Source organism: Rattus norvegicus, chromosome 19 (assembly GCF_036323735.1).
Source record: "Rattus norvegicus strain BN/NHsdMcwi chromosome 19, GRCr8, whole genome shotgun sequence".
Classification (NCBI taxonomy): Eukaryota; Metazoa; Chordata; class Mammalia; order Rodentia; family Muridae; genus Rattus; species Rattus norvegicus.
Window position 1 is genome coordinate 360,546 of NC_086037.1, and position 27,208 is coordinate 387,753.

General features: G+C 50.0%; 2 protein-coding genes and 1 long non-coding RNA gene across 7 annotated transcripts; 2 read left to right on the plus strand and 1 right to left on the minus strand.

The window, feature by feature from the left end:
- The first annotated feature begins 35 nt into the window (after positions 1-35).
- Positions 36-3,329, plus strand: Rrad (RRAD, Ras related glycolysis inhibitor and calcium channel regulator). 2 transcript variants are annotated; one of them, XM_006255055.5, is made up of 5 exons: positions 36-287; positions 428-861; positions 1,520-1,593; positions 1,694-1,898; positions 2,690-3,329. In XM_006255055.5, exons 2-5 carry the CDS (start codon positions 495-497, stop codon positions 2,965-2,967), a joined length of 924 nt encoding a protein of 307 aa, XP_006255117.1. In that variant the 5' UTR covers positions 36-287; positions 428-494; the 3' UTR covers positions 2,968-3,329. The 2 variants fall into 2 exon arrangements, with proteins under 2 accessions (XP_006255117.1, NP_445790.2); NM_053338.2 differs by having other exon boundaries at positions 131-287; positions 480-861.
- A 3,327-nt stretch (positions 3,330-6,656) lies between these two features.
- Positions 6,657-17,165, plus strand: Cdh16 (cadherin 16). Of its 3 annotated transcripts, none has more exons than XM_063277975.1 (18): positions 6,694-6,833; positions 7,554-7,634; positions 7,863-7,985; positions 8,639-8,794; positions 8,867-9,005; positions 9,301-9,459; positions 10,932-11,128; positions 11,629-11,751; positions 11,931-12,081; positions 12,203-12,430; positions 12,516-12,592; positions 12,671-12,859; positions 12,940-13,181; positions 13,730-13,863; positions 14,460-14,702; positions 14,843-14,950; positions 15,259-15,375; positions 16,585-17,165. In XM_063277975.1, the coding sequence occupies exons 2-18, from the start codon at positions 7,590-7,592 to the stop codon at positions 16,677-16,679; spliced, it is 2,526 nt and encodes an 841-aa protein (XP_063134045.1). In that variant the 5' UTR covers positions 6,694-6,833; positions 7,554-7,589; the 3' UTR covers positions 16,680-17,165.
- Positions 14,969-20,359, minus strand: LOC120098574 (uncharacterized). 2 transcript variants are annotated; one of them, XR_005496909.2, is made up of 3 exons: positions 19,762-20,359; positions 16,565-16,619; positions 14,969-15,515 (listed from the first exon to the last, which is right to left on the minus strand). It is a non-coding gene; the product is annotated as an uncharacterized LOC120098574 (long non-coding RNA). The 2 variants fall into 2 exon arrangements; XR_005496908.2 differs by having other exon boundaries at positions 16,565-16,661.
- Positions 20,360-27,208: the final 6,849 nt, after the last annotated feature.

A 27,208-nucleotide genomic window follows, 5' to 3' on the forward strand; every position in this document is an offset into this window, starting at 1 on the left:
CCCGGGAGGATGGGGGCGGGGGCGGGGGCGGGGGCGGGGGCGGGGGCGGGAGCAGAGGCGGGAGCGGGGTAGGGGTAAGGGCTGGTAGAGGTTTAAATAGGAGGCCCTAGAACCGCGATCCAGCGCCAGCTGAGGGGCTGAGAAGGCCATCAAGGAGAAAAAGGTTGCAGACGTGACAGAGACAAGGCTCCGAGTCTGAACAGGGGTCTGCGAGTGGGTCTATCTGATTCCCCAGTGGTCTGTGCCGCAGCGCTGATCAAGTGCTGATAGCATCTGTGCAAGAGTCGGTGAGTGTCCTGACAAAGCGGGGTGGACGACACCATCTGGGCTGGGGGATGAATGGGGACCCAGGTGAAGGTGTAGAGACCTCCTGGCTGGCAGTAGGTTCTGGCAGGTCCTTCATCCTGAGCATCTTTCTTGACTCCAGGGTCCTGCCTGTTCCCGCGATAGAGCTGCTATCCCAATTCTTGGTTCCTCAGACGGCGTCCGACACGATGACCCTGAATGGAGGCAGCGGAGCGGGCGGCAGCCGTAGCGCGGGCCGGGAGCGCGACCGTCGTCGAGGCAGCACCCCATGGGGCCCGGCACCCCCACTGCACCGCAGGAGCATGCCGGTGGACGAGCGAGACCTTCAGGCGGCGCTAACCCCGGGCTCCCTGGCAGCGACTGCAGCTGGAACTCGGACACAGGGGCAGAGGCTGGACTGGCCTGAAGGCTCCTCCGATTCGCTCAGTTCTGGAGACAGCGGCTCAGAGGATGGCGTTTACAAGGTGCTGCTGCTGGGGGCACCTGGTGTGGGCAAGAGCGCTCTGGCGCGCATCTTTGGTGGTATAGAAGACGGACCTGAAGCAGAAGCAGCAGGTGAGAGAACTGGGCTGTTTAGATAAAGATAGTTGGGAGGCAGTGGAGCTGGACTAAAAGTGGCAAATTCTATGAAATTTCAAGGCATTTTTGAATCATGTTATTCCTCCGCGTCCAAGATGGAGAAACTAAAGGAGAAGAGCCACTTACTCCCTACTTGCTGCCACCCCCTCTCCCCTACCCATGTGCTGGTCCTTGAAGAAGTCCAGAGAAGAAGTGTCCAGAATAGAGTGTAGAGTGCCAGATACGATTTCTCTGTGGCTTGGAGCAGAGAAATGTAGCTGCCTGCTGGGGCTGGCAGAAACAAAATCCGGGGAAATTTCTAGAAGAGGAAAGTTAGGTGGCCAAGGTCTCCAGGGGTTTGCGACAGGCACTATGCTAACTCCAGCCAATATGATCACACCCACTCTGTACCCAGGCAGCAGGATCCCTGGACACTCAGTACTTCAATAGTTTGGGGACATAGAGATGGAGGTCATGTCCTCTAGTCCCTAGCTCCCAGGTTTGTCCGTGTTGTTTGAGCATAGCAACCATCTGCTAGTGGATGAGAATTATCAGAGGACTCAGAGAAGAAGCAGGGGGTGTGGTCAGAAGAAGAAGGTGGACACTGGGAACTTTGACAGCCAACTGATAACTTGGCTCTTGGCTTCCTTCCTAGGGCACACATATGACCGTTCTATCACTGTGGATGGAGAAGAAGCATCACTAATGGTCTATGACATTTGGGAACAGGTAGGATGCAGACTGGGTCACAGAGAACGAGGGGAAGCAAAGCTGGAGAAGGGTCTTGCTAGGAATTACAAGGTCGTGTATGCATTTGTGTCCCCTCCAGGATGGAGGCTGCTGGCTGCCTGGCCACTGCATGGCCATGGGGGATGCATATGTCATTGTGTACTCAATAACGGACAAGGGCAGCTTTGAGAAAGCCTCAGAACTCCGGGTCCAGCTGCGGCGGGCACGGCAGACAGACAATGTGCCCATCATCCTAGTGGGCAACAAGAGCGATCTGGTGCGCTCTCGTGAGGTCTCTGTGGATGGTAAGCAGGCATTGGGTCAGGAAAGGGAGGGAGATCCTGGCTGGGCTGTGGGCCAGCTGGTCTTGGCTCAGCTTGAGTCCCTGGGGATCATCAGTGGCTAAAAATGTTCAGGAAGAAAACTTGGTGTTGGAGGGTGGGGGAGGTGTTGCTGGTCCATCAGGCTCCCAAAGGCCTACCTAAAACAAAGGGGGAGGGGAGGATCAGATCTGCTAGGAGGAATGAGACACGAAAGCACTTTCCACAACTGCTCGTTGGGTCCATGCCTGACAGGAGACAAGAGTGAGGCTGGAGAAATGGGCAAACATGTAGAGAATCAGGAAGTCAGAACCCAATTCCAGGCCCTACCAGTCTCGGCGTAAGCCTGGTGCTTCTTCATCAGGCTTTAGCATCCTCTTTTGTGGCATGCAGTACCGAGACTTCAAACTAGGTGATCTTGCCACGACCCCAGTATGTTGGGCTATTTGTTGTAGTAGCAAGTCATAAAATACATAGCTGCCGTCAAATAATCTTGTTTGCCTTGGTCCACTATTACAGAATACATTTTAAATGCTGGGCTTTAAATATATGAATGCCTTTTTTGTGGGCCACCATAAACTTTGGAGGCATATTCTGTCTATCAAGTGACCCCAGGAATGTTTGGGATTCTCGGTATAGGAAATGGGATCTCCATGTCTCTAGGAAGGATCTAGGGTTCCTTCTGTTATCCTTGAGTCATAGCTGCCGGATATGGCCAGGGTTTGAGTTAGCATTCTCCCATCATTAACTGGTATATGTCTGTCCCCATCACATAGAGGGCCGGGCCTGCGCAGTGGTCTTCGACTGCAAGTTCATCGAGACCTCCGCAGCACTGCATCACAACGTCCAGGCACTGTTCGAGGGTGTTGTGCGTCAGATACGCCTGCGCAGGGACAGCAAAGAGGATAATGCTCGTCGACAAGCTGGCACTCGACGACGGGAGAGCCTTGGCAAGAAGGCCAAACGCTTTCTGGGCCGCATAGTAGCTCGCAACAGCCGCAAGATGGCCTTTCGTGCCAAGTCCAAGTCCTGCCATGACCTCTCTGTTCTCTAAGGCCAACGGCCCCCTTGTTTGTGGGTCAGTAGATGGATGGAAGGGCTGGCCCAGCCAACTGCTCTAAATGTCTCAGAGTTGGCCCACCCTCCGTATTTCTCAGAACTGTCAACTATGCACAGCCTGTCTCACGGTCATGGACAGATAGTGCTGACCAGGGAGGCAACTCCAAACGGCCATCGAGGCCTGGGCCTATGGAGATGCATGTGCAGGCCCACGTGCATACCGAGCAGCCTGAACCCTGCTCTTGGACAGGACTCTGCCTTTCTCCATGTGGGTGTCTGCCCTGGAGGGAGGCTGTTCTATATGCTTGCTGTTTGTTTACATGCAGATTTTTGTAATAAAGACTATTTCCTGACAAACCAGGACTGTTTGAGTATGTTTCTTTCGTGGTGGCTTCAGGAACAGAAAGAAATTCTGAAATTGAGAGGTAAGGTCTTCCTGCCCGGGTGACCTAATGTGTGGTCTCTATGGCCCTAGTAGTTGGCCTGGACAGAACAGAGGGGAAGTCTGTGATATAGGTAGGAGGAGTGTCCAAGAAGCAAGAGACAAAATACCGCTCCCAGGCAAATCTAGATCCTTCTGCACTGGGGCCTGGCCTTTTCTAGCTCACTGAAGATTCTATTGCTTCCTCATGCATGAAGGGAAACTGAGGCTGCCTGAGGAAGCACACTTTGCTTTGGATCTCACAGCCTGGCAAGACTGTGGGCTCAAGATCTGAGGCATGTATTTCTTCCCTTCTCCTCCTAAGAGGTGGAAATCAGCCAAAGTAGGGGCCTGGAGGGGAAGACTCCAGAGATAAGGTAGCTAGTGTTTAAGAGTAGGTGTTGAGGGAGGCACATTCGGCCACTGGTGGCTTCACTTCCTGGCTGATTTTACACCACAGCCTCTGTGAGTGCCTATGCTAATGCATTGACTAGTTTGTCTTTGGTGAGGACAGCCCTCTACAGCTTTCCCTGCCTGGAGTGGATATTTCACATTTGTGTAAGAATGTGTCCCTGTGTGCCTTCACTGCTTCTCATTCATCCATGCCTTCCTAGAAATTGAGTATATGACTTGCCCTATAATACTTTTAAAAAAAAAAATCAACCTGGAGCCTCACTCGTTGTAGGCAAGTTCATTACCACTTAGCTCCATCCTCAGCCAATTGGTTTTAAGATAGGGTCTCTTTAAATTGCCCAGGCTGGCCTAGAACTTGCAGCCCTCATATCTTGGCCTCCTAAGTAGCTGAGATTGTAGCCCTTACCACCAGGCCAGTTCTCCTTTAAGACTCTTTCTCTTTCCTTCCTTCCTTCCCTCCTGCTGTGTCTGTTTCTCTATGTGTATCTGTTTCTCTGTGGCTGTGTTTGCATATACACAGACTGGTATGTATTTGGAGACTAAAGTTGGATGTTAGGTATCTTCCCCAATCACGTTCCACCATATTCTTTGGAACAGGGCCTCTCATTGAACCTGTAAGTTAGCAGTTGGATAGACTGGCTAACCAGCCACCCCCATGGATCCTCCTGTCTCCACGTCCCCAGTGCTGAAATTACAAGAACTTTACCTGGCTTTGACATGGGTGCTGGGAATCTGAACTCAGGTCCTTATTCTTTATTGAGTTATCTCCTTGGCCCATCTTCATCCTTCTTGGTACAGGTGGCAGCACAGAAGTTTACCTGATGTGTGTGTGTGTGTGTGGTTTCAGTTACCCTTGGTTGACCACAGTCTGAAAATATGAAAAGGAAAATGCCAAGAATCAAGAATTTATAATTTTTAAATTGGATGATGATCTGAGTAATGTGATTAAGTCCTAAGCCATCCAGTTCTGTCTCCCACAGGATATGAATCAGCCCTTGTCGAGAGTGTCCATGCTGTATATGCTACCCACCTGTTAGTCACCTAGAAGACATCTCGGTTATCAGATTAGCTCTCCAGTGTCACAGTGCTAGTCATCAGACAACCTTTACAGGGTAGTGACACTGGCAGTTTATATATGACAAAGAGAGGCTATGAAGTCCTTCATTTAAGTGAAAAGGCATGTATTGGAAGAAATAGCATACATAGAAAGTTTAGTATTATCCCTGCTCCAGGCCCCTACTGGGAGGTCTGAGAGTGTATTCTCCATGGATAAGGAAGGCTCCTGAACATGTTTTCAGCAGCTAGCATAGCCACTTGCTGATGGGCAGAAAGGGACTGAGTGGGGACTGATATGTCCCACTCATTTGGAAATGTCTGTTCATTTCCAAAGCCTGGAGGTAGCCTGGGGCAAGGGCCCACATGTTTCTTCATTCCACAAATTCTTAGAACACTTTGAGACCTAGTCAGAACCCTGTTGCACCTCACTCAGTATCACAGAGATGTTTGAAGATGGCTCCTCAGTGTGTGTGTTAAAAGGAACTTCTGAGACTTCCCCTCATCCTTCTCCAGGCAGCATTAACTGCTCAAAGCTTTAGACACACACACACACACACACACACACACACACACACACACACACACACACACCCTGAGGCTTATAGAAAGCTTGCTCTGCCATGTGAAGGTCCCCAGACCTGAAGAGGAACCCAGACCCTGGGCAAACAGCATAGCCTCTCTGTTCTCCAGGGTATGACAAGGGGACAGTTCCCTTGTCATAATGAGTGGATGGGATAACAGTGGTATATGCTCAGAGAAGTTCTGGGTGTTGGTTAGTAGGCCCTTGGTATGTGTGAGACCTCTTTCAACAACCCCACATACAGCACTAACCTAGACTTGGTGCCTCAGTGATCCTAATACAGACATTCAGCTTGTCCTGGACCCGCTTCCATCCCAGAATGCTGACCAGATACACCATGAGAAGTCCTCAGGGGAGACCCCAAAACATGGAAGAGAAGTGAGAGGAGGGAGACCAGGATCTTCATACTCTCTACCCTCATCTGAGATTCCCAGAAAACAAAGCTTCTGCCGGGTCTGCTTTTCAGGCCTTACTGGGGAAATGAGGAAGCCCTGGTCAGCCCTGTAACTCCCTCAGAGTCACCTGAGCAGGCTCAATCTTCTCTCTTTCTGCTTAGAGACATGAGACAGGTCGGAGACTCACCCTTGTCTGTGTTCAGGAGACAGTGTGAGGGTAGGGGAACTACAGGGTAGGTTTCTATTCCCATCCACTGACCTCTCTGATGAATGTTCTAGCGTTCCTGGAGCTTCATCTGCCCTTTGGGTTACACTCCCAGTTCTTCCTTTAGCTCCACAGGCCACTTGGGAACAGATGGGGCAGGACGAGGTCATATGCTACCCAGAAGGACTCTAAAACTAATAAATGGGAGACAAGCTGGTGTCTTCTGGGCAGTTCATGGTATAGAATGGGGGAGCCTAATCCAGCCTGTGAGTGTAACCCCCTGAAGAAGGGGTTATCAGTGCTTGTCCCTAAGCATAAGCAGGAACTCTCTGTCCTGTTGAAGGGTGGGAAGAGCATTCCAGGCACAAGGAACAATATCTGGAGAGATCTAGCTACAGATGCCACTGTACAGCGGAGAAGTGGGGCCAAGTCTGAAGCCACAAAATAGAAGTTATGTCCAAGCCCAGAGGGCCAGGAAGTGCTCATTGGGCTGTGTCAAGGGGGCAGTGACAGACCAAGATCTGCCCACCTCCTAGGGCTGGCAGTCACGGATGCTGAGCAGCCATGGCTTTCCAAAGTCAATAAGTAACTTGGGGGGACGAGGTGGAGCCAGGCGTGCTGCTGTGGGCCCAGTGGCATTTTCCACTCCTGAGCAAGCGTGGCCAGACCGCCTACCTGCCTAACTGTCCACCTTGCCTTGCCCCACCTTGCCCGATTTGCCAGAGCTTCCTGAAGAAGGATCTGTCTCTCCTGGAAACTGAACCAAGGAAGAGGCTTTGGGCATCAGTAGGTGAGTGCCTGAGAGCTCTTGGGTGGGTAGGACTGAGGTTGGGAGTAGGGGCACTGCCCTATCCTTCAGATGTCTGGGTAAGAATATTCAGGGATCCATCTTGCAACTCTGTGTGTGTGTGTGTGTGTGTGTGTGTGTGTGTGTGTGTGTGTGTGTGTGTAACATTGCACATTCTTAACTCCCTGCTAAGATCTGCAAAATATAAGCGGAGAACAGAGTTCCTGCCTTAGGGGCAGTCTGGTATCCAAAGGGTGGCACTGGAAAACAGGACAGTCCCCAAAGCCTGGGCCACAAGTCCTCTGTTGCTGAGGGAATAATCATCTTGTGTTTAAGTCCTCCATGACCTTGGTCAGGCTCCGCCAGTCAGTCCTTACCTGAAACATGGAACAATTGCAAGAAATGATAGCTGTCTGCCTAGCTTCTGGTCATTTCTGTGACTAGCAGGTTGCTGAATAATTGTCACCTTGGGAATCTGGGAGCTAATGGGCATGGGGAGATATGGCAGACAGGAGAAAGGTCTTTGGAGGTGAAAACTTCTATGGCACTGTTTAGAAGAGCAAGATCGAAAAGGCAGGATGGTTGGGCCTCACTTGGTCTGACCGAGGAGGTGAACATGCAACAGAGAACCACAGGCAGCATGGAGAAGAGGAGACTAGACAATAGTGAGGTCCCTTCAGCCGTATAAAGAATAGAACTCTTCTTCCTGCCCTTCTGCCCTAGAGTCTCATTTCTGTGTCCCTTGGGCCTGCCTTGACCATGATCTCTGCCTGGCTGTGGCTACTTTGCTTCTCTGTTATTCAGGTGAGCTGGGCCCTGTCTCTTCCTTCAGATCTCAAACTTGGGGGTTAGCACCCTTGTCCCCAGTCCCACTAGACTCATGACACTAGCCACAAGAGTAGTATGAGAGTTGAGAGTTCAAAGTTGTAGCTGTGGGCCTGCTATGGGAACAGGAAGCCTACGACCAGGTGGTGGATGGACTAAGATCTGGTAGGCCAGAGGGAAGGAGCAGCAACTCCCTCTCCCTGCCAGTGTCTAAGGAACAAGGTGAGAATTTCCCCACAGACTTTCACCGCTGAAGCCCAGCCTACAGAAAGCCTGCATACAGAAGTCCCTGAAAACTATGGTGGAAATTTCCCTTTTTACATACTCAAGGTGAGCTGGAGTGCGGGGTGGCTTCCCATTACCCCCAAGACCATGCTTCTCCTGCCTCTCTCGGTCCAGTTCTCTTTCCTGCTGTGGATCTCCTTTGAGTCTTGCTTCCTAGATACTGCATGGATACAGGTGTCTGTATTCCTAGCCCTAGGAAGACAGGTTTGATGCCAGCCTAGACCACATGGTCAGACCTTGTCTAAAAAGCAGAAGAAACACGGTTGGAGAGGTTTCGGTTTTAGACCGAGGGTGTCAGGGAACATGGGGGAGTGTCAGGTACTAGAGGAAAAGTTCTCCCTTTGAAGAGTTACCAGGTTTAAGATTGCATGCAGGTGCCTGCTCCTTCTGAGACTCTGTTTCCCCATATTTAAAACAGAACCTGTAGCTAAAAGTGGTATCCCTTAGCCCAGTGGTTCTTAACCTTCCTGATGCTGCAACCCTTTAATACAGTTCCTCATGTTGTGGTGACCCCGCCAAACCATAAAATTATTTTGCTACTTTATAACTATGATTTTGCCACTGTTAGGGATCACAAGGTAAATATATGACATGCAGGATATTGATATGCATCCTCGTGGGTTGTCACAACCCACAAGTTGAGAACCACTGAGTCTGACCCTGGCCCCCTAGTTCTTTTGCCTGTTTTCTCCCACCAGCTACCACTACCCTTAGGGAAGGATGAAGGTCAGATTGTCCTATCAGGAGACTCGGGCACAGCAGCTGAAAACACCTTTGCTGTGGATCCAGATTCTGGCTTTCTGGTGGCAACGAGGGCCCTGGACCGGGAGGAAAAGGCAGAGTACCAACTCCAGGTATAAGAGTGAGACACAGGGGAGGGCAAGCAGGCAAGACCGAGATGGAAACCAACTACCCTTTCCTTCCAGGTCACCTTGGAGTCTGAGGATGGACAAGTCTTGTGGGGTCCACAGCTTGTGACTGTGCATGTGAAAGATGAGAATGACCAGGTACCCCAATTCTCCCAGGCCATCTACAGAGCTCAGCTGAGCCAAGGCACCAGGCCTGGTGAGTGACGTGGGCAACATGGAGAAGACATCAGACAGTAGAGAGACAGTTGCCACTGGCAACTCAGCAGGATTCTAGCTGTCCCCCAAGTTTGTTCCACTCCATATTCTCCAACTCCATCAATGGTTCCATCTATCTTGGAGTCTCAGTTTGCTCATTTGTGAACTGGGATGAAAAGCAGGCTCGCCTCCAGAACCCTGGTACAGTAATGAACCCAGAAGCTCTGAGAAGAGAGAGGGAGGGGAAGACTCCCTGTCCATACCACCCCTTATAGTGTATCCCTCCCCCCCCCCAGGGGTCCCCTTCCTCTTCCTGGAGGCTTCTGATGGGGATGCACCAGGCACAACTAACTCAGACCTTCGATTCCACATTCTGAGCCAGTTCCCAGTTCAGCCTTTACCAGACATGTTCCAGCTGGACCCTCAACTAGGGGCTCTGGCCCTTAGTCCCGATGGTAAGCATGAACTCCGTTTGCTTGAGGGAGGGGCAGGGGATGCTGGAGAAGGGGCCTCTGAGCTACAAGGGTTGGGTGGGTTGGAGCTGAGATGAAAGAAAAAGGACATTTTGGCAGAGGCCAAGGCTGGGTTGCATGTGGCAAGCTTAGAGATGGGATTGATAGAAACCAGATCCGAATGGATGAAGGAGCTGTAGATAAAACGCCCCGGGGATGGTATCAAGATAGTTCTACTTCTGGGTGTTTGATCAGAGGCACACGTTAGAAATAGAAGAGAAAGTGACTTGTACCTTAACCCCAAACGACCTGCACAGCCCGTATGTCCAACACTTGCCCATCCATATACTCTTCTATCCTATAGACACTCCACCTAGTCAATCACCGATTCCCTCAGCCTAACACCTACCTATCTGCCCTCCTCCCAACCCTGGTCATCCAGCTACCTCACCAGTCCATCAGCCTTTCACTATGGAGGGAAATTGCAATCTGTCAAGCACTAGTTGGGTGCTCTAATTGGGATAAGAGAGATGGCTCTGTGGTTAAGAGCACTGGCTGCTCTTACAGGGGCTCTGAATTTGATTCTCAACACCCAGGTGTCATTTCATAATCCATCTGTAACTCCAGTTCCTGGGAATGGGATGCCCCCTGCTGGCCTTTGCTGGTACTTGGACTTGCAGATATATACACATAAATAATAAAATACATCTTAGAAAAAACCACTCTCTCATCACTTAGTATTTTTCTTTCTTTTTATCTTTTTGGGTCTTTTTTGCTGTTGTTTTTACAGGCAAGTTTTCTTTGTGTAGTCCTGGCTCTCCTGGAACTAGCTCTGTAGACCAGGCTGGCCTCAAACTCATAGAGGTGCCTCCCAAGTGCTGGAATGAAAGGCATAAGCCAGCTACTGGCTGGCTTCATTTTGAGCCTTTTTGTTTGTTTGTTTGTTTTTGTGGGTGAGGCTTTTAAAAATATTGTGTATGTAGGGGTTGGGGATTTAGCTCAGTGGTAGAGCACTTGCCTAGCAAGCGCAAGGTCCTGGGTTCCGTCCCCAGCTCTGAAAAGAAAAAAGAAAAAAGAAAAAAGAAAAAAAATATTGTGAGAGAGATAGATAGAGGGGGCATATAGATATATAAATATATTATGTGTGTGGGTATCGTGTGTGTGTGTGTGTGTGTGTGTGTGTATGTGTGTGTGTGTGTGCGCGCGCGCGCGCGCTTCATGCCAGTAGAGGCCTAAAAAGGTCCCTTGGACATGTTACAGATATTTGTCAGCTGCCATGTGGTGCTGGGAATATAGCATGAGTCTCCTAGAAGAGCAGTCAATGCTCATAACCACTGAACCATCTCTCCAGGCCTTCCCCGCAAAGACTCTTTTGAACACCTGTAATATGCTTGTCTTTCTGTTTGGTACTGAAGATGCCTTGGGCCTTGTTCCCTGGGTCCATGCTCAGCTAATCGTCCGTCTAACCCTTCTAGGAAGCACCACCCTAGATCATGCCCTTGAAGAGCATTACCAGCTATTGGTACAGGTCAAAGACATGGGCGACCAGCCTTCAGGCCACCAGGCTATGGCGACCTTGGAGATCTCCATAGTAGAGAACAGCTGGACACCCCTCGAGCCTGTTCACTTGGCAGAGAATCTCAGAGTGGCATACCCGCACAGCATTGCCCAGGTGAGAAGTGGCTGAAGAAACCCTGCAGCTGGTGCAGCTGGGCCTGAGTCACACAGACACTTGGGAGGAATGTTCAGGACTCAGTTTGACCCCCATTCCTTCCTTCATGTCACGCTATGGAGTGGACGGTGAGGCCTCGAAGAGCCAGCATACAGTCCATCACCTGCTAGCCTCTGGCAGGTGTGAGTTTGTCTTCTGACATCCCCGGCTTGCCTAAGGCTTCCTCGGGGGAAAAGAGCTGCCAACTCTCACTGCCATGGGGATTGTCACCCAAGCCGGAAATGTCTCCAGCCTTTTCTAGTAATGCCTTGGGGTCAGGCCCAGAAAGCAGGAAATAAAATAACTTAGGCACTTAGGCACTTTGGCAAGCTCCAGGCTTGGACCAGGGTACGGCTGTCATAAGTAGCAAGCCACACCCTCCTTGTCTGGGAATCAGTTGGGGAATAAGGGCTGACATGGATCCTTCCTGCCTTTTGGCCTTCACTTCACATCCTCCGCAGGTGCACTGGGGTGGAGGGGATGTGCATTATCAGCTGGAGAGCCAGCCTCCAGGACCCTTTGAAGTGGATGCAGAGGGGAGGATCCATGTTACCATGGAACTGGACAGAGAGGCTCAGGCTGAGGTGAGGTGAGAGGGAAACCCAGGGCAGAATGGAGGGTGCTCTGACACATCCCCCCACAGAGGCGGAAACAGTGAAGACATCCCAGAAGAGATGGGGCCGGTCACCAGAAGGGACTTGAATCCACTCCAGGCTGGAGGCACCCTTAGCCCTAATCTGAAGTTCCCCACTGCCCACCACAGTACCAGCTCCAAGTCCGAGCTCAGAATTCCCGTGGTGAGGACTATGCAGAACCCCTGGAGTTGCAGGTGGTGGTGATGGATGAAAATGACAATGCACCTGTCTGCTCCCCACATGACCCAACAATCAGCATCCCTGAGCTCAGTCCCCCAGGTGAGGAGCCAGGAAGGGTAGAGTTCCTAGAAACCATCCATCTTGTTTCTTTGGGATAGGTCTAGCCTCAGAATTGCACCCACGCATGTACCAGGAAGTGGGTGGGGATGTTCTCTTACAGGAACTGAAGTGGCCAGGCTCTCAGCAGAGGATTTGGATGCCCCCGGATCACCCAATTCCCACATTGTGTATCAGTTGTTGAGCCCTGAGCCTGAGCAGGGAGCTGAAAACAAAGCCTTCGAGATAGATTCAACCTCAGGCAGTGTAACACTGGGAACTGCCCCACTCCATGCTGGCCAGAATATCCTGCTTCAGGTGCTGGCTGTTGACTTAGCAGGATCAGAGGGAGGTAAGTACCCTGACGGTAGGTGACCTTGGCCCATGCCCCCTCTGCTCCTACTGGGACCTCACCAACAATCCCTCCCCTCCAACAGGCCTCAGTAGCACATGTGAGGTGGCAGTCATGATCACAGACATCAACAACCATGCCCCTGAGTTCATCAATTCCCAGGTAAGTTGATGACAAGGTATTGAGATCATTGGAAGGGGACTGACTGGTGGTATTTACCAAGCATCTCCATCTCTCCAGATTGGGCCTATAAGTCTTCCTGAGGATGTAAAGCCTGGGTCTCTGGTGGCCACACTCATGGCCACTGATGCTGACCTTGAGCCTGCTTTCCGCCTTATGGACTTCGCCATTGAAGAAGGAGACCCAACAGGGATCTTTGACCTGTCCAGGGAGTCAGACTCTAACCATGTCCAGCTCAGACTCCGGAAGGTTAGGATGTGGACAGGTGGGGAAGGGTCACAAGTGTGCCACCCTGATGCATACAGTGACCCAGAACTTTATGGTTGCAGAACCTCAGCTATGAGGAAGCTCCTGATCACAAGGTGGTGGTGGTAGTGCGGAATGTAGAGGAACTGGTAGGCCCAGGTCCAGGCCCTGCAGCCACAGCCACAGTCACTATACTGGTGGAAAGGGTGATACCACCCCTCAAGTTGGACCAGGAGAGCTATGAGACCAGCATCCCAGTCAGCACCCCAGCTGGCTCCCTCCTGCTGACCATCCAGCCCTCGGACCCCATGAACAGAACCCTCAGGTGAGCCAAAAACCCTGGGACTTGCCTACCCTGGACTTTCCATGCTTCCCAAGGATGACTTCAACACTCCCAGAGAAACTTATTTTATATATGGCCCAAAATAGTCCTCAAATGATTACTAATGCCAAGGTTCTGACTCTTGAAGGGTCAGGGCTGGATAGAGTGGGCAGACATGGAGGAGGTGTGACTAGAGCCCATGGGAGCTTCACTTAGTCCTCCTTAAAGGAGCACCACCACCCAGATTGAAACTGTACCTGGATCTCTGCCCTCCAGACTTCTTGGCTGGATGCTCTGGAACTAGTGAAGTTGAACCAGATGCTGCCTTCCATCCACAGGTTCTGATAATCCTTCCCCCAACTATAGTTCAAACACCTTATCACCAACAAATTCTAAAACTGGGCAGCTGGGCTCACCAGCACTGGTGTTGTCCCTGAATCACAGACAGAATAGGAATTGAGTACCCAGCCGTACCATCCTGGGGGTTTCTGGGAAGCACCTGTATATTGTTCCAGTGCCTCCCCAAACACCCCTTCTTCTTTGGGCCTCAGGTTCTCCCTGGTCAATGATTCAGAGGGCTGGCTCTGCATCAAGGAGGTGTCTGGGGAAGTATACACAGCCCAGTCCCTGCAGGGTGCCCAGCCTGGAGACACATACACAGTGCTTGTGGAGGCCCAAGACACAGGTATGATCATGCAGCAATGGAGTCTTCTCAGGGGAATATAACTCCACTGGAAACCTTTACATGAAAACCATCCTTCAAGTTGACACTCACAATCCCCCAACCCTGTCCCTTGGGCTTCTCAGGCTATCAACTGCAGGGACAGACAAGGAAATGAGCACTAGATTAGGAAGGTAGAAGAAGGGCCAGGAGCTGTGACTGAGGCAGGAATGCTAAGAGCTGAGCCAAGTGGAACACTGGAGCCAGGTGAGGGGGACCATGGATGGCGCCTTAATAGAATAAACAGCTAGCCCTGGGAAGGCAAGTGGGGAAGGGTACATCAGGAGTCCCATGGAAGTCACAAGGGATGCTTTTCTCAGTAGCCAGGGCCCGTCTGGGCGGTAGTACCAACAAGAGGACACGTTTAGCATCCAGAAAGACACAGGTGGCCCTAATAGTTGTTCAAATAGTGAAGGGTGAAGGAGGAGGAGACTGGATGGAAAGGAAAGTTGGGGTGCAGGAGTATGAAGGGAAGCAACAGAGTAAACAAATGGGCTGTGTGGGGTATGTGAAGACCAGCCCAGGTTCTCAGGGGCTCACCCTCACCTCCCATCATGCAGATGAGCCAGAAATGAGCACTTCCACCACCATTGTGGTCCACTTCCTGAAGGCTTCTCCTGTCCCAGCATTGATTCTGGCCTCCGGGCCCAGCCGACACCTCTGTACACCCCGCCAAGACTACGGTGTGGTTGTGAATGGGGTCAGTGAGGACCCTGGCCTGGCCAACAGGAATGGTCCCTACAGCTTTGCTCTTGGTCCCAATCCCACTGTGCAGCGGGATTGGCGCCTCCAGCCTCTCAATGGTATGTGACAAGGGAAGGAAATAAGGCTGTGAAGGGTGAGTTCATTTGGAAGTGAGAGAGGGTAGAGTTGGAAGTTGGGGAGCAGCTTGGCTGGAGCCTGTCCAAGCTAATGACCCTAGCCATTTTCTGTAACCCAACAGATTCCCACGCCTACCTCACCTTGGCATTGCACTGGGTAGAGCCTGGTGAATACACGGTACCTGTGGTTGTCCACCATGATGCCCAAATGTGGCAACTCCAAGTCCAAGGTAAGACTGGGACTTGGGTGCAGTCAAAGTTGGCATCTTTAATTTCTGTGGAAGCCATTGGGATACGGGGGAAAGAGCCTGGGCATACACAATGCACTCTCACGTAGACAGCAAACTCCAATGCACATTTCTTCTCTGGGCCAATGTACTTGTGTGTATCCTGCCACACACACAGAGGAGCAATCACCTTCACACATGCACACCTACACAGGGGTGCACAAAAACACGTATCAGCCAGTTTTCCAGACGGGAGGTTCCAAGCAGCTAGGAGCCTTCCCTAATACTCGCATCTTCTTTCTCCACCCCAGTGATCGTGTGTCGCTGCAATGTGGAGGGTCAATGCATGCGCAAGGTGGGTCGCATGAAGGGAATGCCCACGAAGCTGTCAGCGGTGGGTGTCCTCTTGGGCACCCTGGCAGCGATAGGTAACGAGGTTTTATGTCTTTATTCTGACAAATTTGCTCTTTGATGGTTCTCTTCGCTGGTTCTAGTACAAGGTTGTGAAGGCTGTACAAGGCTCTTGGAGGTCCATTTGAACAACTCACTGGCTTTCCTATGAAATCCCCTGTTGTTGTAAAAATATAAAAATAAAAAAGTAAAGTTGTCTTTTACCCTGCTAGCTCTGGCACCGTAGTGTCCCAAGATATCTGCTGGATATCTTGGTGGAAACACATCCCAACTCCTCAGCAGCCCAGAGTCTCCTGCCGCCACACACTTTCCTACACTCAAACTGTCACATAAAAGAACACACAACACAATAACCTTTGACCCAATTGATAAGATATAATTGCCCACTTAAACATACAAAGCCCGGTACCATCCATCCCTTAGGAACAGTAATAACAACCTATAAATACACAGAGCTGAATCTTAACATCACCTGCCATGGCTTCTCACCCTCTCCTCTCTCCTGTCTCCTCCCTCTCTCTAGTTTCCTCCTCTTCCTTCAAACTTCTCTCCCGCCCATCCTTCCTTCTCCTCCAATGACAGGCCTCCTTCTATCCTGTACCTGCCCTTCACCTGTACTTTACAAATTCAATGGGGAGGCTCTGGTGGAGTCACCTGAGTCCTGAGTAGTGACTAGGCAGCTGTCCTTGGGGCAGTGGAATTAGCATCAAAATACAGATAACTAGGGCAAACCACAACACTCCCCAATCTGACCCCAGAGGAAATGTGTGTGGGAGAGAGGAGTGGGAGACAACTGTGCCTTAACCTCTTTGACCAGACCTATAAATATTATATATATATATGTATATATATACATATATATATTATATATTTAAACTTATCACTAAGTTTGTCCCCAGGTGGCCTGGACCTCACTATAGCCTAGGCAGACCTTGAATTTAGCATCTTTCTGCCTAAGCCTCCTGAGAAAGGGGGCTTAAGGGAGCCTGGGAAGTTGGGATGTGCTTTGACCTTGGTGAGGTAAGAGCAGAACAGATTCCATCAGACACTAAGATTCACTCAGCACAGCTTGGGGTCTCTGTCTAGAAAATGCCATATTAAGCCAACAACACTGTCGAGAGGTTTTGTGAGGTGCCCTTCTGATCATCCCTTCTAAGGGCTTGGAGAACTAAAGCTGAGAATGGTTCATTCTGTCCTAATTCTTACCCGTTCTTCTCACACCGAAGGTTTCATCCTCATTCTTGTCTTCACACACCTGGCCCTGGCGAGGAAGGACCTGGATCAGCCGGCAGACAGTGTGCCCCTGAAGACAGCCGTGTGAGTGATCTAAGCAGCCCCAGCTGGGAGGTCTACCCCAGCTCCATCTGATCTCACGGAGAAAGGACCCAGAACCCAAGATGCACTGGGGACCAAGAGTCCTTCACCTTGTTGGAGTGGAGACACTGTCACCAGGCATGTCCCCAAAGCCTGAGCACTTACTTTACAGGACGACCATGGTAATACTCCAAATGGCAGCTCTTTGTCCAGTAATAAAGGCTCAGAGAGCTAGACTGGACCCTGTAAAGAATGTCTGTCCTGTGTCTGCACATCCCTGTGTGCATATGTGAGCACATCTGCCCCTCCACCCACGGCCCATCTCCTGTCTTACAAAATATGTCAGCAGGCTGGGTAGGGTCCCGTGTGAGGAAGGACGCAAGGACATCATCTGGGGTGTTGGTAAAAACTTGGGGTCAGTGTAATGTGGGTCTCCAAGAAACTACCAGCCACAAACCCTAGGGTAACTATAAAGGTAAGATGAGGAAATGTCTTTTCAGGAAGCATTCCATGTGTTCAGGACATCTCTGTGCTGTGCGAGCACACTGTCTTATGAATGTGAATCCTCCATTCATGTGTGTGTACACTCAAGTCCCTGTTCATGAGCCACCAACATTCAGGATGGGTGGAGGTCCCTCAGCCTCAGGAAGAATGCTGAGGGCCCCTTGAGGCAGGGACAAGAGAGCTGAAGCTGGGAATGGTTTCTTCTGTCCTAGTGCAGGCTCCACACAACTCTGGGTCTCACCCATAGGAGCACATGGGCACATGTATGGAAATTTGGGGAAGGGTGTCATTCACATAGACAGTTTTAAAGTGAAGCAGGAGGCTGCAATGGTTTACCCCAGGGCTGCCTCAGTCCCAGGTGAACCCTACCACTTGCCCAAGATTAAGAGATGTCCCCTGTGGCCTGACCAACACCTCCAGACTAATCTCTGACCCCCTCATTTCTAGACTGACCCAAGGTAGTCCACATGCTCCCATCCTAATGATCCCTAGGGATCTAGAGAGAGACTTGCTGTTCCAGGTACCAAGGGTTGATGGTGATAAGTCATGGGGAAGAGAAAAAACAACACTGGTGGGGCCCAGCCCTATTTTTAGGAGATAATCTCTCTGGCAGTTGCTATGAGATAGGAGCCAAGCCCAGGCAAGAAGACAAGGCAAGCATCCTGGCTGGCCTGAAGGGGAGCCTGCAGATGAACTCTAAGGTCACTCTGGATTCAAGAACCAACACCTCACACACCTACACTGGAGATTCCACTGGCCACCCCAGCCCAAGCAGGGCCTTCCCCACCCAGCTAACCCCACTCCGTTCTCTGCTTAATTTATACCCACTGCATGCAAAAGACTCTTTTGGAGGTAGCACCCCATCCTATGTCTCTATCAGCCTGCTAGGATTGGATTTTTGGCCCCATATTCAGGTAAATAATTTCAAAGGTTGGAGAGGTTAAGAAACCCAGTATCTGGTAGAACCAGAGTGCAAGACACAGCTGTGTGGCTGAGGTCTATGTGACCCCTAGAGAAGTGTCCTCATCCCTCAGCTGGTCTCTCTGCTGCCTCAAGATCCCCCCGTAGTGCCTTAGAGATCACTTAACCAGCTCCTTCTGGTAAAACTGGGAAGGTAGACTGAAAAGAGGAGGGTTTGTGCAGCCTGCAGTTAGAATCCTCCCATTCACTGGCTTCTTGTTGTGAATGGATCTGAGCAGCTGGGGGGTGAGCATAGAGGTGGGCAGACAGGGATGAATAGGTGCGTGGATTAGTGGATAGATGGATGATGGGTTGGTGAGTAGAGAGATGGAAAAGCAGCAAGGGAAAAGATGAATGACTGGGACTCAGAGCCAATGAGATCAGGTAGAGGGGACCGCTACAGTCTCAAAAAACTCTGAGCATCTGTAGACACAAAACTTTCCCATTATGCATATCTCAGCTATAGACAAGAAGGGAGCATCCTGTAGGACCACAGCATGCCTGACTCACAGGAGAAAAACATGAAGGGAGAGTCGGTGAATGCCTGAAAGGATTCCTATTAGTGGCATTTATGCAGCAGGCAGAGTCCACACTGCACCATAGTAAGACAAGGTGTGCATGTGCGTGTGCATGTGTACGTGTGTGTGCATGTGTATGCATGCATGTGTGTGCGTGTGCGTGGGGGTAGGGAGCTGTGTGATCAGTATGAATAGAAGAACACGCCACCATGCCTGGCTCATCCTTGCTTGTGTATCTCCAGACAAACCACTTCTTCCCTCTGAGCCTCAGATTTCCGGTTTATAAAACAAAGTTTCAGAGAGAACTACATTATGTAATTTCAAAATGCATTTCACAGAGCCACGCATGTTGTAGGGGTAATTATGGCTTTCCCTAGAACACAACGAATGTCTGCAGCCCCACAGTCACCATCCCTAGAGGCCCAAACTCTGGGGAAGTACAGAGAGAGGACCAGGGCTAGCACTTGTTGGTGTTTGTTGGTGTCACTGGTGTGAGCTCTCACTGGTTCTGTGGTGTAAGGGGTGTCACAGAGTTCTGATTGGGCTGGGGAAGGTAGGGTCTACACAGTAGGGGAGCTAAGCTCCTAGTTCTCCCAGGCCCCTTTCAGAAGCATAGGGCAGATCAAAGGGACCCAGCACTGAGGCCCAGGAGGCGGACTTGAAAAGAATGTAAACACAGAGATATTTTTAAACTTTTTCCAGCCTCAGCGATAGAGCACTTGAAGCTAGAGGCCCCAAGGTCAATCCAGACCTCACCCCCAAAGAATGAAGCAATCCTGGGACCCCAGAGACCCATATGCATCTGCCCCTATCCCAGAACTGTAGCTTGGGCCTCAGGGAAGAAGGCTCTTTACATAGTCTCACTTCCAAACCATCCTGCTGCTGTGGGAAGACGTTTCTAGTTTATACTTTGAGAACTTCAGAGGGGTGGCAGGACCCCAAGAATACAAGAATGGTGGAGAGCCACCTGCAGGGCTAGTGTTGGGAGACTGAGCTTGGGACCCTTTGGTGGCCCTGCTACTCTAGCAAGGCTCATGGCATGTGTGAACCTGTGAGTGTGTAAGTGTGGTTGTGTGGTTCGAGAATGTGTATGCAAGAAACCCATACCTTAGCCCTTCTTTCCTTAGCATCTCCAACTGCCTCCCTGGAACTCTGGGGGTTGGCGGACAGAAGGCAGACTGGAGGGTCAAGGGGGGAGGGTCATCTGAGGATGAGGTGAAGAGGGAGAGACTGGGGAAGAGATGTGGAGTGGGACAGGTTGCTGGTCTGTGTGGTGAGTCCAGCTGAGAGAGTTATAGAGACTACTGATGAGAGGACGTGGGGAGGACGTGGGGACTCAGGTGTCTTAATTACAATCAGGTGTCACAGTGACTCAGAAATGGGGGAACAAGGCTTCCTGGATCTCTCCCATTCCCATGTCCCAGCTACAGTGACCACGGGTTCCATGACTACAGACTTCCCTCAGAGTCATGTATGTGGTCCTTACGTTCTTGCAGGAGTGCGACAGGAGACCGATGGTGATAACATGACATACATCTTTACCCTGTGATCATAAATGAGGAACTCCTCCATGGGGGACACAGGGATCCTGGACTGTCTGAATCCCCACTGACTAGAGTCAGTGTTGTCGATCACATTCAGAACCTAGGCAGAGTTTTCATTCAAAGGGACCCTAGCTCAAGGAGCCGACCCAGCTAGCGGTCACTCGGCCCTTATAGAAGGCTGTTCCACTTTGTCCTGAGAGAGACAGCATCCTCTAGGGCACATAGCTCCCCTCTGGAGGCTGAGGCTGCCTGATCCTCCTCTAGAGCCTCAGGAGCTGAGACCGAAGCTGCGCGCACTCTACCACATGCAAAGACTTTGGGCCCAGGGCAACTGGCAGCTGGGTGGGGTTGGCACTGATGATGAGGGAACTGAGGAGATGCCCTGTGTGTACCCTCACCAAGCTATGCTATTCTTACTCACTTAGTGATGGCAGTAGGGACAGAGATAGTGACCAGTGGGAGAGAGTCATGAGCACAGGCCCCTTATCTGACACGTTCCCTGGAAACTTGGCAGAGGCAGCTGGGCTCTGGAGGCCCAGGCAGAGGGGGAGCAGGTGGTCACAGGATGAATGGGGGTTGGGTTCTCTGCAGGAGCTGCCTCTCCTACAGCAAGGCAAGGTCCTCTCAGAACTGACTGGGACTTTCCAATGGGATTTGTTTCTGTGTAATCTTTATCCCAGACCCATCCAACCCAGAGCAAACCTCCTTCACCCCCATCACAGAGCCTTTGCCTATTCAGAGGACATGTTGCTGGCTCAGTGTGGGCACTGCCTCTAGTGAACAGCTCTGGCCTGGGTGCTGTGGCCCTGCCTGCTTCCTAGCTGTGAGACCTTCCTTAGGAAAGGCTTGAGTTTGGGGTCGGGGCAGGCATTGTTCGTTTATTTGTTGAGATAGGGTCTCGTTTGTTCTAGGCTGGTCTCAAATTCTCAACGAAGCAGGGAATGATGGCCTTGTAATTTCTAACTTCCCTGTTTCTGTCTTCTAATAGTTGGGATTGCAGGTCTGTGTTACCACGCCCAATTCATCCAGTGCTGGGGGTGGAACCCAGAACCACCTGTGTGGCAGGCAAATGCTCTACCAACAGAGCTATGTCTCTCTGAGTTTCCGCTTCCTCATCCCTTTGCCAGGTTGCTCTACGGATGGTAGGATCAAACAGTTGGGAAGGAAGGTTAAATGTGTAACTTGTATAGGGGTGTGTGTGTCTGTGTATTTGTGTGTAGTGTGTGTGTGTGTGTGTGTGTGTGTGTGTGTGTGTGTGTACGTGCACATGTGCTCATGTGTGTGGACTGGGATGGAGAGAGGAGGTCATGCGGCCCCCACCTTTGGAGACTCCCACCCATGGATTTTCCATTGGCACGTCGGCACCCTCTCCCCCAAAATAGGCCCTGCAAGCCGAGGGCGACAGTGCCCAGACTGAGGGGTCTTTTTTTAGCCGCCCTTTGGTTGTCAGCTCTTGAGCAGCTGCTATTTCCAGCCCCAGGGCCTCAGGGAGTAGGGCCAAGTGGACTGAGGCTCACTCAGTGAGCCTGGCTGGCTCTCTGACAGTATCCCCAAGGGGCCAGCCCTGCTGTTGATACCCTGCAATGCAGCAAGATGTCTGGGGGCAGAGGACTCAGCATCTACCTCCAGAGAGCGGCAGATATTGCGAAACCCAATCACATTTATGGAGTTCATTCCAAGGGCCACTCCCCATTCTCCACCCAGAGAAGAGCACCTGTGAGGATGGCTGAGATAGTACAAAGGGGTAGACACCTAGTTGGCTTTAAATGAGGTGTTGATGAACAGTTACTAATATTGTTGTTACTATAGCTACAGCTGTTCTAATTTTTGTTACTATGGTAACCTTCTAATAGTCAAGTTTTCTTCCAGTGTTTTGTTTGTTTTTGTTTTTGAGATAAGAGAGGCTTGCTTTCTCTGGGGTTTCAAACTTGTAACTGGTCCACCTTAGTCTTCTAGCAATGTGATTCCAGCATTCTAGTCATTTACCATTATTCCCAGCTTCCTTCCGGTCTTTCTATCTGAGCATCTTTCTTTGAGGTGCTCAAGACATACTTCCTTCTCTGTAGACACGTATACATCTATTAGTAGCAAGGAACCCCATAAGGTACCCTTCATGTCTATGAACTGCCCATTCTCTATAAATACTTTTGGGGTCCATAAGTCATTGGTTATGGAGCACTTGACCTTTCAGAGTCCATTTGAGTGTGCTCACAACCTCTGTCACCTCCTAATACCATCAGACACTGCCCCCAAAGCATCCCAACACCCTAAATTCTGGAAGTCAAGTTCTAGGTGTTAAATCTCCAAATGGCCTCTGGATTATAGAATCTTCTAACTAGATTAATTGGGGGTAGCTACACAGAAGAATTTCTGACTGTCCAAGTGCATTAGACATCGGACATCAAGGACAAGTAATGACGCCCTGGGATCTCTGGCCCTCGTGTGCATGGACATAGAGGTGTAGAGTTCTGGGATAATAGATTGTAAGGATTCTGGGAAGGGGTTAGGACAGGGAAAGAAAAGGAGCATGGCTGAGCCAGGCCTTCCCCTTCCAGTCGGGGCATTTCCCAGTAGGGCAGCAAGATCACTTGGTGCTAAAGCCACATGATCCAGTATGTCCCAAGTGGTTACTGCACAAGGTGAGACTTCCTTGTTACCCGAAGGATAAAAATAGGTCCCAGGTGATGGCCTGCAATCCTGCCCAGAGCCACCAGGGTTATTTTGGTGACAGGCACCAGGCCAGGCTAGGACCTTGGTCAAGAGGCACTGGGCTGGAAGTGGCTTCCTCAGCTTGTGGGCACACTGCCCTTTGGGGACTTCTAAGCAGGAATGGGAGAGAGGTATCATGTGCTATCAGTAAGTAAGGGCTCTAACCCTGGTGCAGTTACATGGCTTCAGCCAAGCCATGTGGCATCTTAGAGTTTCCACTTCCTTCTCAAATGATGTGAAGACCCCACCCCTGCTTTTAGAATTGCTGAAAGAACTGGTGAGGTCAATAGACAGCACTCTGTAGATGTGTAAGTCCGAAGCCCAGTGCTCAGAGACAGAGAGGTCAAGGGCCTTGCCTGAGTGGCCCAGCAACAGAAAGAGCCCTGCTCCTTCACTTCTGAAGGAGTAGGAGCCATGCACAAAGCACACTGCTAAAAATGCTTATGGGGATTTTTCCAGGAACAACTCCATCCAACCGGAGAATTCTGTTCCCAACCCTGCTGCCCAACACCCTGCCTAAGGAAACATTCCGGCCCATTCTGGTTCCACCCAGCTTCTGCTCCTTGCCTCCTAAGCTTAATGTGCCTCATGTTATATTTTCTAGCTCTGTATGATGGGGCCTGCGAGGCTCAAGGCTGCTGGGTGCCCTGGAGGACCTCACACAGATTAGTACTGAGCACAGAACAGCACAGAGCACACACAGTTAGTGAACCCTAAAACACCACAGCCTTCCCCTGTTTCCTTCAAACAACATGTACTAGACTTTTTCCTAGACACACACTCTGGCTTCAAGTGAGCATTGATAAACTGGCACGCTGGGTGCTGACTTGAGGACAGCTGGTACTTGACTTAGCTCAGGATTAGGGTATTGAGAAAGATAGCTAAAGAGGGAAGGGTAGGAAATGTCTCAGAGAAGCTCAAGGACTAAGTTCCTCAAGGCTGGAACTTGAGTCTTATGTGGCCTGATTAATATTGTGGCTAGAGGTATAGGCTCAGGGGAGGGTGAACTGAACCTAATTATGCACTGACCCAGACTTGAACCTTGATCTATCCCTAGCCCAGACCTCTTCCTTCCACATCTACCCTGCAGGGTTGGAGCCTAAACAGAGATTCTTTAGGGGAGAACCAGGCTGGCCAAGTGGAATCCCAAATACAGATGTTAGAGGAACTGCCAGGGGTGCAGCTCTGCTCTTTCCAAGGTGACTTTTCACTCACAAAATGCACCATCTGCCCACAGAGGCTCCTAGAGAGCTTTAGGACACTTAGGTCCAATAGTTGCAAAGTTCCTGCTGGGTCCCAGCTAGACGGTGCCTCCCCCTGCCTCTGCCAATCTGTTTCTACTTAAGCTCCAGCCCCTTCCAGCTTTGGTCACCATCTCTACAGTGAGGAGGGGCCTCATGGCCAATCCCTGAGGCCGGTGCCAAGGTTTATGAGCCAATGCAGAAGTCTCTGAGAGAGCCATATGGGTGGAAAAAGTTACCCAGTTCTAAATCAGCCAGCCTTAGAATGATCTCATCCCCTTCCCAAGATAGTCTCACTCCCCTCCCCCACCTCTCGCCTGGCCAATGGGGTAAGTCACGAGAGAGCTGGTGGAGGAATAAGCGTGAGGGACTTGGAGGATTTCAACTTGGGGTCGCACTGGAGATTCTGTTGATCTCCCACTGAGCTACCTATTTATAATATCTTCCATAAAGTTTAGCAGTCATCATGTTTGCTTTTCCCAGTCACATTTAAAGCCTGCTGAAAAGGCTGCTTCAGGGTCTGTGTCTTGTGCTGGGTGAAGTCACATCAACACTGTTCCTCTCTTACAAACACCGATGCCATGATCATTTTTGTTCGAATCCCTTGGTATAGTTGCCTGGCTCACCCTTCCTCCCTCTCTCCCTCTGAGATAAATTTACACAGGTGCTGGGTAGGAGAGCAAGCCTCACTGTGTGCCTAAGGGTTTCTGGGCCCATCTCCAAGCCAGAGATGCCAGACCCAGGGCAAAATGAGGGGACTGAGTCAGAAACCAGAGCAAGACCATGGGATTAGTGTTGTTGTAAAAATATAAAAATAAAAAAGTAAAGGTGTCTTTTACCCCGCTAGGTCCGGCACTGCGGTGCCCCAAGATATCTGCTAGATATCTTGGCGGAAACACACCCCAGCCCCACACTTTCCTACACTCAAACCCTCACATAAAAGAACACACAACACAATAATCTTTGACCCAATTGATAAGATATAATTGTCCACTTAAACATACAAAGCCCGGTACCATCCATCCCTTAAGAACATTGATAACAACCTGTAAATACACAGAGCAGAATCTTAACATCACCTGCCATGGCTTCTCCCCTCTCTCTCCTCTGTCCAGTCTCTTCCTCTCTCCCTTAGTCTCCTCCTCCTCCTTCAAATTTCTTTCTCCTCCAATGATAGGCCTCCTTCCATTCTGTACCTGCCCCTCACCTGTACTTTACAAATTCAGTGGGGAGAAGGTTCTGGTGAAGTCACCTGAGTTCTGAGTATGTGACTAGGCAGCTGTCCTTGGGGCAGTGGAATTAGCATCAAAATACAGATAACTCCAGGGAAAACCACAACAGATTAGTAGAGAGAGACAGGCCCGGGTCTGCTGACCCCTCTTGCTGGCTGGAGGCATGCACTCCCTGGGTTCCACTGGCTCTCTTAGACTCAAAGGCCCAGAAGGTTGGGGATACAAAGAGAATCCATACATAAGAATCCCTGAGCCTTGCCAGGGGTTTTGTCTTTGTGGTTCCTGCCCCATGTGCAGACAGAGGTTCTCACCTCTGTCCTTTTCCTTCCAGTTTACCCCCTGCTGAGTGCTACCCTAAACTTTTGCTTATGTTGCTCCTATGGGCCCACAGCTCACGCCTTCCTAAAGTGCTGTAGATCGTTTGGGCTGCTGGTGAGGCACATTCCTATTAGAAGAATAAGCATTCGATACAGTTGTGTGAATATGAGGAGGAAACTTGTGAACCCAAGCACAAGGCTTTGAAGCTCAGCTCTTCCTCACTGTGTCTATGAGCTTGCGTTTATCTCTGCAGCTTCAGTTTTCCTGAATATAAAATGGGAAAGTGACATTTCTTCCAGGGGTTGTGTGAGGGTTAAATAAGATACCACATAGTGTTGGGGTTGTTTTGGTTTGGTTTTGAGAGAGGGTCTCAGGTTAGCTTATGCTGGCTTCGAACTCAATATGTAGCTGAGGATGGCTTTGAACTCCTGATCTTCTTGCCTCGGTCTCCCACGTGCTGGCATTACAGATCTGTGCCACAATTGTTTTCATTTGTTTGTTTGTTAGAGTTTTAATACATAGCTCGGGCTAACCTGGAACTCACAAACCACAAACCTCTTGCTTCAGCCTCCCAATTACAGGCTGAGGTGGATGGGGATAGAGGCATACCTCACTTAAAGAAGATAATATGTGCAAAGCGTTCCGCATACCATCTAATCAGAACATACAGAAATGTACTCGGGTTTATTCTTTTAAATGGTCAAAAATTGAGCCCCTGTTATAGTCCCTCCCTAACTGAAAACAGATCAGAGCAGCTGAAGCAGTAGGAGTGGAAGAGTGGGTGGAGTCAGATCACGCATAGCCCCACCCATCAGGAAGGGACTGAGATGTTTTCCTCTCTTACAAGCAGGAAACAGTGGTTAGGTATCTCTGACAGCTTATTGTTAATAGAAAGAATCCACAGACTTGAGTGGGGCTGTGGTAGTGTTCTAATCTTAGCTTTGGGATGGAGAGAAAGGAGGATCGGAAGTTCGAGGGCCAGCCTGGGCTATATAAGATTCTATTTCAAAGAAAACATCATCAAAATAAAGGGGCTGATGAGTGTAGCTCCACGGGAGATTGCTTGCCTAGCATGCATAGGCCCCTAAATTAAATTCCTAGTACAGATAGATGATAGATAGATAGATAGATAGATAGATAGATAGATAGATAGGTGATAGATAGATGATAGACAGATGATAGATAGATGATAGATAGATAGATAGAAGATAGATAGATAGATGATAGATAGATAGATGATAAATAGATAGATAATAGATAGATAGATAAATAGATGATAGATAGATAATAGATAGATGATAGATAGATAGATGATAGATAGATGATAGGTAGATAGATGATAGATAGATGATAGGTAGATAGATGATAGGTAGATAGATAGATAGATAACATACAGATAAGAAGGAGGAGAAGAAAATAAAAGAGGAAGAAGAGGAGGAGGGGAGGAAGACTAGGAAAGAAAATGGAAAAGACAAAGTTAAATTTCCAACATAAACAAAACTAGAGCTGT